Source organism: Vigna radiata, unplaced genomic scaffold (assembly GCF_000741045.1).
Source record: "Vigna radiata var. radiata cultivar VC1973A unplaced genomic scaffold, Vradiata_ver6 scaffold_48, whole genome shotgun sequence".
Taxonomy (NCBI): domain Eukaryota; kingdom Viridiplantae; phylum Streptophyta; class Magnoliopsida; order Fabales; family Fabaceae; genus Vigna; species Vigna radiata.
In genome coordinates this window covers 1,581,043-1,591,678 of record NW_014542925.1, presented here as the reverse complement: position 1 = coordinate 1,591,678, position 10,636 = coordinate 1,581,043, and the positions used below count along the sequence as shown (strand labels likewise).

Genomic DNA, 10,636 nt, shown 5'->3' with positions numbered 1-10,636 from the left:
GTTCTCTCTCCTCTTACTTCTCTTTAATGCCTTCTTGATGATATAGAAGTTGCAAGGATAGTTTCTCTGTCAAAGTGTCTTTTCCAAGAACGTTCGTTCTCTCTTTTTCACTTTTCAGAAACGTAACTCTGTCCACTGTCATAAAACTTTTTCCTCTTTTATGATATTTTAATTAACCTTAATAAAAATACCAAAATGCCCTTTTGAAGTGAGAAGAGAGGGATTAATTTTAATAACTCTAAAATAATCCCAATAACTTTAATACTTTAATATTCTAATAATCATCACATTAGAATCTTTACATTAAAATCATACCTTACATTACATGAACCAATATTAATTATTAATATAATTTAACAAAATGTAAATTGAATTTTTGTCTCATGGATATTAATCATTATGATAATCACCTCTCCAAATACATAACAATTTCTAACTCTTCGAACTTTTGAAGTTAGAACTTTCTTATTGATCCAACTTCTTTCAAATCAAGGTTGCAATTCTTGATTGTTTAGAAAATAAAGGTGAGAAAAGTCATATGCTAGTTTTATTTTATCACGTGCACCAAAGGGCCTTGCACAAAGAACATTATCATGTTCTATAAATCCAACAAAACTAAAATTTTTTAGAGATTATAAAATTAAAATATAAAATTATAACACCAACATTTATTAAAATTGAATTAGAATAATAAACTACGTCAAATTCTGTACAATCAATAACAATATCAATGAAAATAAAAAGTTATAGAGTAAACAAATTTAAACACTTAGTAAATTTCAACACATAGGTAATCAATTCCATCTTTATTTGAACATTGGACTTTCATTTCAATTTGAACATTGAAATTCACCTTTAGTGCCTACATTTAAGGAAAATCAACAAACAAATTCTCATACACATCAATGAATAAATAATATTTAAATGAAACATATCTCATGGTATCAAGCAAATTAAATTGCACATTAATATCCAAAATTTAATGAACAATACGTCAAAATGTACATTAATATTAGTTTTAATGGTTTTAAGAAATAATGTACTTAAGATCAATGTTGATTAGTTACCCTGTAGCTCATTCTCCATGTCTAGCACATAGGGAAAATGAACTCATCTACTATTTGTTTGAATTTGAAGATCGATCTGTCATTTAGTCCAAAAGTAAAAGAATGTATAAAAACCAAAATGTAATATACACACAAATCGAAAAAAAGTTAATGATAAGTATCTGATAAAAGAGGAGAAACTTACTATGGATTATGAATAAAATTACAATCAATTATATAAGTTAATAATTTATTAATAATTATAATTAAAATAGAAATATTAAAATAATAAATAAGTAAATAAATTTAAATTTTAATAACTTATATAATAATTTATTTTGATATGCTATTATTTTAAAAATATTGTTTTTGTTTATTAAATTTTATAATAACTTTTATTTTAATTTATCAATAAAAGTCTGTTTAGGAATGAGCTACAGGGTAACTAATCCACATTGATCTCAATAAGTTTTCCCTCAGCGTAGCTTCTATTTTAATTTATAATATTTATTTTAAGAATATTTTTATATTAAATTAATTTTGAAAATTTATTTTTTAAAATATATACTAACAATTCATTTCATTACCTTAATCATAGACTTTAAACTTCTTCTTTCTTACTTTAAATAATTTCACTTTTCACTCTCTTTATTGTTTTCTTTCATTTTGTTTTACTCTCTTTTTTTTTTCGTCCAAAAGACATAACATTTATTATTTGCACTAGTTTAATCCTTCTCATTTATTAGTATTTATATATTCTATAGTTAATTTTTTAATTTTCATTACAAAAAAGACTAGTAAAAATTAAAGTGTTTTTATATAATTATAATGATAACAATCTTTTGAATAAAAATTAAAACATTTTATAATTAATTATATTTTATGCATGTTTAATTAATATATTTGTTTTATTTTAATGTAAATTTATAGGTATTCTTTCATAAAAATATAATATTTAAAAAATAACATTTTCTTATAATTATCTAAATCTATATTATCTATACTATTATATAAAGAGAATTCTCTCTTTTAATATATATATATATATATATATATATATATACATATATATTATTTCTAATTTTACTCTTTTAGTTGTTTTTAATTAAAAATAATTTTTTAATCAATTTTATCTTGACTTTTTATTTTTAAAATGTAACTGTTATTTGGTTTTTCTTTTCTAAAATTTTACTATTATTTTAAACTAAAGTATCTATTTAATAAAATATTCATCTAAAAAATTACCTATAGTAAAATTATAAAAATTATTTAAATGATAAAAAAATTGAATATAAATATGTTTTAACTAATTTTAATAATACTTTTTAATTAATTTTATTTTAGAAAAAGTTTGAAGACACCAACATGGTTAGGTGTTTTGACCTGTCTGTATATATATATATTATATATATATATATATATATATATATATATATATATATACAGTGAATAAAAAACTTATGAAGCAAGTAGTTAACACGCGACCACGCGTAGAGGCATGATTCGGTTTGCAATTGTCAGTGACTCCATTTGAAAGGAAAACAAAACCTTTTCCTCTTCTCTTCTCTTTTCTTCTCCATCACTTCACTCATACTTTACAACAATCCTTCATTTTCCTTCCCATTACAAACAAACCCCATTGCTGACTCAACCAAGGTTCTCATTTCTTTCTTTTTCTTTCTTTCTTTCATTCATTGTTCTCTTTCTCTTTTTGAATGTTGAAATGTATATGCTTTCAACCACTTTTACGTCCTCAACTTGCTCCTCAGTTCTTATTTCCCTCGCATTCGCTTAGGTATTCCGCGTTTAGTTTCCGTCCTGTCATTTACTTTTCTGCTTTTTTCTTTGCTTTTATTACTTTCATCATAAATGTATGCTTCTTTGCTTGGGCTTCTTTATGCTGCTAATCGAGTACGTAATGATCGATTCTTAGTTTCCTTTTAAAGTTAATATTGGAGACTGTGTAAAACTACGAATTCTGATGTGTGTTTGTTGGTGAATATATATTTGGGAGTATACTGCAAATGTTAAATTGGATTAACAAGGACTGCTGCTTAGGGGTTAGATTCCCCCTCGCCTGCCAAATACCGATTACAGAAAAAGTTAGGTTTTAGTTTAATGCTTTTCAAACATCCTTCAGTTAAATATTTTACTATCCCTTTAAAGAAAATGCGAAGGGTAATGTCTCTGGTTTGTATTTATTCTGTATATACTAATAACCACTTCAAAAGTAATCTATTGTTAATATGATGACAAGTTTGAAGTGTGTTGCAATGAAACAAGTTCTTGTTGATTTATTTATTTATTTGGATTTTCTAGGTTAGTGGATGGTCTGAGCTTTTTGTCATGGAGACTAGGGAACATCTTGTTGTTTCACACAAAAAACCAACCCTTACACCTAAGGCCATAATACACCAAAATTTTGGCAATAAGGCTTCCTATGTGGTAGAGGAAGTGAAGGAGGTTCGTCAAATTGAATGTCCTGGACTGAGTATTCCACAGATGGGTCCCTGCCTTTATCGTTGCACATTACAGCTTCCAGAACTTTCAGTCATTTCAGGGACCTTTAAAAAGAAGAAGGATGCAGAGCAATCTGCAGCTGAGATTGCTATCAAGAAGGTATCACTCATTCTGATCAGTATTAAAAACAAGCATAAGACACAGCTTATGATATAAACAGCATTTAATTGTATTCAGTTTCTGTTATTTTGACTTGTGCTACTGCTTTATCTCACACACCTTTTGAATTTATTTATTTATTCAAACAAGCATTCTGTAATGAGTCAACAAGAAGAGGTAGAACCGGTAAATTAACCAAACTCAACCTCACAAAACCGGTTTGCAGGATGAGGTTTACACTCACTTATATGTACTGAATTGGCTTTATCTCTAGTCGATGTGGGACTTCCAACACACCCCCTCACGTCGAGGTATATACATCTCGAATGTGAGATTAGACATTAATAGGTGGTCCGATAACGGCTCGATAGCAGGTAGAACAATATGTCCAATAAACAACAAATATCGCTAGGATAGGTTTTAATGACGACTCTGATACCATGTTAAAAGTGAACTTTAAGTCTAACTCAACCTCACAAAACCGACTTATAGGGTGAAGTTTGCACTCACATATAGATACTGAATTGGTCTTATCTCTAGTCGATGTGGGACTTCCAACATAAATGACTAATTGCTCATGCTGTTACATTTGGATATAACTGATTGTTTTTTGTTTTGGTCATGCTTTGAAGATGATTGTGGTCAAGTTTGTAGGATGGTTTTGTTTTCTTGAAATTTAAAAAGTCAATGAGATTGCCATTGTATGAATCTTAGTCTTTTGTCTCTTCCAGTGTAATTGAGTGAGTCTTTTGATTAATATAATCATGTTTTTGTAATGTATCATTCAATTTACTGGAATTTTCCATTAATGTTTCTTGTTTTTTGATTGATGCCCTGTTTTGGAGATTGGAGAGCACTATTAATGTGGCCTTGATTCCATTTTCCTGATTCATTGTCTCATTGTTTCCAATAGATTTGATGCTTTAGAGAAAAACTATGGAATTTGTTTGATTCTGAAAAGTGAAAAAGTTAGTGGTACAGCGTGCAGACTCATGTATATATAAAATCAGGCTATGGTAAAGACTGGCTAACTAAGCTTCATAACAGACTGATTAAGATGCAGTTGTCACTAAAAGACTCTTAACATATTTGATCAAGACCCAGCTATCTACTGTTTACTTATACTTTCACAAACAGAAAGAAAAACATACAGTATAGACACAAATATGTGGAGATGCTAATAAATCTGAGTAAGTATACACTAAAAGTTTCAAACTAAATATAATTTCTCAAAAATGTTATGGATAGGCATATATCTTTTTGCCCAACAATGAATCGATTACTGCAGTATGTTTTATATGTGTACATTGTGGTATGGTAGTATTGTGAATGTGATATTTTCTTATACTTATTTCTGCTACATTGGAACTGTTATTATTATATCTTTTATTCAAGTGTTTATTGTCATAAAGATTATGTCATTTTAACTTCCATAATACTACGCAGCTTGGCATTTGTACAGAGACCATTGATCCCACTCCGCAAGGAGCACAAGAAAGTTTAGTAGCTCGAATCGCCTTCATATTTTCAGAAAAGGTAGGTAACGCATTTTAACTTTGTATATTAGGTCATGAAGCAAGGACACTCCTCTTTGAAGTGTTGTAGTGTTAAAACACATTTCTGATATGGACACATCCCTATACCCATTAGATACATGTCTTACCCTCCTAATTAGGTTTGCTATTAAAAGTTTATTTTGTTGGTTCAGAGATGTAAGATGCATGTTTGTATGTCTTAGACAATTGAGTTGACACTTCCACATGGATGGCCTCACAGAACATTTCAAAAGAACTTTTTTTAGAATTTAGAAAAGCCAGCAAAGTATAATATATTGTATGAAAAAATGATGTCTCACTTTTTTGTCTTGTTCTTCTATAATTTAAATTTAGTAAAGAGTTTACAATTATCTTTTGCAGCTATATCATGGTTACAAATTACTCAAAAGGAAATTTAATTTTTTTATGCATGCTGCTCTGACATTATCCATTAGTGAATTTTAAATCAGTCTGATATCCAATTTTCTTTGCCATTTGGTACATCTACAGTTTCTTTTATGTGATCATCCTCTTAGTGGTCACATTCGAGCAACTTTGCGGAGTAAAGGTGACCTTTGTGGTTCAATTCCTATTTCTGTCCTTGCTGTGTATGATGGAAAGCTTCTCAGCTTGTGTAAATGTATTAATCCTGATGTGGAGACCAACCCATTTTTGGTTATTTCATACATAAAGAGTGCCGCTGCCAACTTGTGCCAGTATCTTGCTACTTCTGAACAATATCTCTGTATTAGAAGTCTGACTCCGTATCCACAAGATATTGTAGAGTCATTGATGAAAGAACATGATTCACTAGAATGCATTCAGGTTGCTGCTGTACGCATTCCTAGTTCTGTGGAACAATCTATTGAACAAGTTACTCTTCGTATTTCTTTAAGAGAATACTACCTTGATGTCATTGCAAATGAACTTGGTTTAGAAGAAGCTGCCAATGTTATGATTTCAAGGTATGGTCATGGTGATTGATGACATTACAGCAAAGTTTCTGAGTTTCATTGATAACTTATTCTTGACTTCTTGTTCTCTACAGGAATTTAGGTAAAGCTTCTTCCGAGATAAGACTATTCTTTACTGTTCCAAAACCATATCTACTTGATCTGTCTTCTAAATTTTCAATCGGAAAAGAAACCCTTTATTTAATGGGAGCTCTGAATGTAAGGGCAAGTTACTTTGCTGGGCAAGATATAGCTGGTGATGCAATATTAGCATCGATTGGATATACACGAAAATCTAGAGACATTTTCTATGAGGATGTATCAGTTCGGTTATATTACAGGTCTCTTTAAATTCAAGTGATTCATTGAATTGTTTATTGCATAGTTGTCAAACTTAAATTGCCTTTAAGAGTAAATTACAAGTTATACTTGATTAAAAGAAAGATGTTATCATCTCATGCACTTTTACTGTTTCATAGTGGCCTACCAAAGTATTCTTTTTCTCATGAATCTATGTCTCTACAAATTGAATGTTTGCAATTGGACTATAGAAAAGAGTCTATTGAAACAGAATTTTATTGAATATTCAGGATATTGGATAGACCCTGTTTTTTTCCCCACTCTTTTCTTAGATGGCAGATATTTCTCTCTAGCGCCTCTTATTTATAAGCAACATGCAATGTTTAAATTACTCCAGCTCACTAAACTAACTACGTAACTAAGTAATGGTGTATGGATGCCTAACATCTTCAGAGTTTCGTATCTCATGTGTTGCCCATTTTGAGTCTGAGTCATTTGTCCTTTGAATTCATTTGTCAAATATTTATTTTGATGAACATCGACTTGTAATTTTGTCTTTTTTAGACAACAGCCAATGAAAATTTTCAACATCTATGTCTGCAAAATTGTTTTAGTTTGCATCATTTACGGTTGGTTAGATTTCCATTACAGGATGCTTCTAGGGAAGACACCAGGTGGCATTTATAAATTATCCAGGGAGGCAATACTTGCATCTGAGTTGCCATCAAAATTCACCACAAGAGCAAACTGGAGGGGTTCTCTTCCCAGGGATATACTTTGTATGTTTTGCCGCCAGCACCGTCTGTCCGAACCTCTCTTTTCATTTCATCCTTTCAAAACATCATCATTATTATCAGGATCATGTTTGAAGGTTGCAGAATCTGGTGACAATGTGATTGAGCATATCAATGGGGTCTGTGTAACAAGTTCAATGCATTCAGATTCAGAGTTGTTTAAATGTGAAATAAAATTGCTTTCTAGGTGTGGAGATTTAATAATTTTGTGTTCTCCAAAGGATGGTTATAAAAAGCAGAATGATGCGATTCAGAACGCTTCATTGAAAGTTCTATCATGGCTGAATATGTGGTTTAAGAGTAGGATTCTTCCTTTTGAGCGGCTTTGCGAGACTGCAGACGACTTTAATATCCAGATTTATTCCAACAACATTATCAGTGAGATTTTAGCTGGTCAATCAACACACAATGGTCAGCTTAATGCAATTCAATGCAATAAATTAGTTGAACCAACCTATATGAATTCATCATTTGACATGCTGGGGAATATGGTGCAGTCTTTAAAGATCGAAGGTCCATATTCTGGTGTCTGTCCATGCAATGGATCTTTACCTTGTATAAGGTATTCAGTGTCTTTGTCTGTGGAGAGCCAGAATGTCAAAGAAGTTATTGAAGTATGTGATGAGTTTGAATTTGAAGTGGGAGTCGGTGCTACAGTTTCATACATTGAGGAGGTTGTGATGCAGATGTCTGTTGGCCAGTACGCTTACTTCTCTATAAATTTCCTCTCTTCTGATTTGATTTTTGCTTCAGCTGGTGAATCAGTCAAAATGTTGTCGTTGTTATCTTCTAGTGAGTTTTTTCTCTCAATTCTCACCCCTTCCCTGGTTCTGTGTGGGGTTAAATTGCTGACTGTCATGGCTTTATATTTTATTTTTTCAGAAGACTGTTGTATAGAATATGAAATAAGTTTGATCAAGGTTGCTGAACCTCCAGAAGAAAGAATGGAGCAGGCTCTTTTCAGCCCTCCTCTTTCAAAGCAAAGGGTCGAATTTGGAGTGCAACAAATTCTAGAATCTCATGCTACTACGTTGGTATACAAAATGTTTTCATCTTTGATCTTCTTTGGTTAACCTAAAATATTAATTTGACACTCCTTTATCACAGATTGATTTTGGATGTGGATCTGGAAGCTTGTTGGAAGCTTTGTTAAATTATCCAACGTCTTTGGAGAAAATGGCGGGTGTTGATATTTCACAGAAGGGTCTTACCCGTGCTGCAAAGGTCACATTCACTTTCCTTTAACAAAGTTTTTATTTGTTAGGGTTTATGCTTCAGATGTACTATAAAGAGCTAGGTTTGATTTGAATGTTTACAGACTGAGTTATGTGTCCCGACCTTTAACAAAATAAAAGGCTTTTATTTTGTCCATTATGTGTGCCAGTCTTTTGTTTGTTCATCACTTGAAATTAGGAAACTCTTGCTATGTACATAATAATGTCCGTTATCATAGAAAATATCAAAGTAATACGTAAACACTTATATTATTTCTTTTGTTGAATAACAATGATGTGCTCTTTTCAGTTGAGGGAATTTTTTAATAGTGGAGGATTATATATTTGATTAAATTGACATCTGACTAGTATTCTGCACAATGCGGAAATTTTCATAATGAAATTGTTTCGTCCATTCGAACCAGCCCGCTTAGTGGAAAAATACTGTCGTATAAATATTGCTTTGGTAGTAAAGCTGTTTTGTTTTGTGTGCACATATTTTGCAGGTGCTTAATTCAAAATTATCTACAAATTTAGATGCTGTTGGGCTATGGACAGGCGTACAATCAGTAATTCTTTATGAAGGTTCAATTACGAATTTTGGCTCTCAGTTGCAAGGATTTGATATCGGCACTTGTTTAGAGGTAAGTTTCATTATCCGTTGTTTATTTTGTTCTGCCCTTGTTAATTTGTTTTGACATGGCCGTCGTCATGTTAGACGTCATGTCTATTCTTTCTTCAAGTCAATCATATATGATTTTATTATTCTTGAGTTTAGAATATGTTGGCTCTCTGATAAACAAGTTTGCCTTCAATAACTTAGGATTTAATTTCTCAAATTGCATTGTGCCGTATGCTTTCCTTATGACTAGTCAATGTTCACATTCTTTCTTCAAGCACCTTAGCCTTGTGTAATGCTGCCAGTGATCTTTATCATTGTTAGAATATATAGTCTTAAATAGGATTTATCGTACTTTGTGCTGAACCTAGTCCCTAGGAGTATGCTTTGTGCTAGACCTAGTTCCTAGGAACATCTTCTAGAGTTCTCTTCTCATCCAATGTATCTAATGTATCTCAAACTACTATAAATATGAAAACCGAAGAGAGCAGAATATACTCTCTCAATTTCATTATAATTTTTGTATTTTTTTCAAGTTCATTCTTAAACCACTTCTGTATTGTCATAACTAGTAATAATTGTACCTGTATACCTATTTGTCACTTCCTGCACCAATTCACGGCAAATATACTTCGTAGTTTGTATTCATTAGTTGAATTGTATTTGCTATCACTTTCATGTTCCTATGTCCTTTGGTTAAATAGTTTTCTTATATGCAGCACTACTATGACCTATGAATCAACTTATATGAATCATTGATACAATGCAGGTAATTGAACATATGGAAGAAGATCAAGCTTGTCTATTTGGGGATGTGGCATTAAGTTTTTTTCGGCCAAGGATTCTCATTGTTTCCACTCCAAATTTTGAATACAATGTAGTACTCCAGAAATCGAATCCTCTAGCCCAAGAACAAGAGGAATTAGACGATAAAACCCTCTTACAATCATGCAAGTTTCGTAATCACGACCACAAATTTGAGTGGACCAGAGCACAGTTCAGACAATGGGCATCTGACTTATCTGCACGGCACAATTACAAGGTGGAGTTTAGTGGTGTTGGTGGTTCTGCTGATGTTGAGCCCGGCTATGCTTCGCAGATTGCCGTGTTTAAAAGGGACTGGGAACTTGAAGATGATGTACTGAAGCATGCTGACGAACACCATTATAATGTTATATGGGAATGGAATAGTAGAAAGGAATAAACTATTTGTTGTTTGGAAACTATAGGTAGATAAGTAGAGTTATTTTATTCAGGTAATCAGATTGCTGGTGATTTTGATAGCAGAGAAGCAAGGTAGAAAGGATGCTTGGAGAAGACTAGGTGAATTGAAAGGTTATGTAGTAGGGTACTGACTAGAAAAAAAAGGGAAATAGTTGATATATTTTCATCCATTGCATTTTGTTTTAGTGTATATTTTGCATCTATTTCCTATTGTCCCATGAAGAATAAAGAACTTCCAATTAGAATACCATGTGGAGCTAATGTTCCGCGTTTTAAATGGCTGTAGTTGTGATAGATTTTAATATTTTACTTTTCATACTTTAATCATTTAA

The 10,636-nt window shown here is 31.5% G+C and overlaps 1 protein-coding gene across 2 annotated transcripts; it reads left to right on the top strand.

The window, feature by feature from the left end:
- Positions 1–2,496: 2,496 nt before the first annotated feature.
- On the top strand, positions 2,497–10,581 carry LOC106752789 (small RNA 2'-O-methyltransferase). 2 transcript variants are annotated; one of them, XM_014634557.2, is made up of 10 exons: positions 2,497–2,702; positions 3,366–3,665; positions 5,112–5,201; positions 5,711–6,165; positions 6,249–6,494; positions 7,105–8,039; positions 8,130–8,281; positions 8,355–8,471; positions 8,968–9,105; positions 9,850–10,581. In XM_014634557.2, the coding sequence occupies exons 2-10, from the start codon at positions 3,393–3,395 to the stop codon at positions 10,282–10,284; spliced, it is 2,841 nt and encodes a 946-aa protein (XP_014490043.1). In that variant the 5' UTR covers positions 2,497–2,702; positions 3,366–3,392; the 3' UTR covers positions 10,285–10,581. The 2 variants fall into 2 exon arrangements, with proteins under 2 accessions (XP_014490043.1, XP_014490045.1); XM_014634559.2 differs by lacking the exon at positions 2,497–2,702 and adding an exon at positions 2,715–2,841.
- The last annotated feature ends 55 nt before the right edge of the window (positions 10,582–10,636 follow it).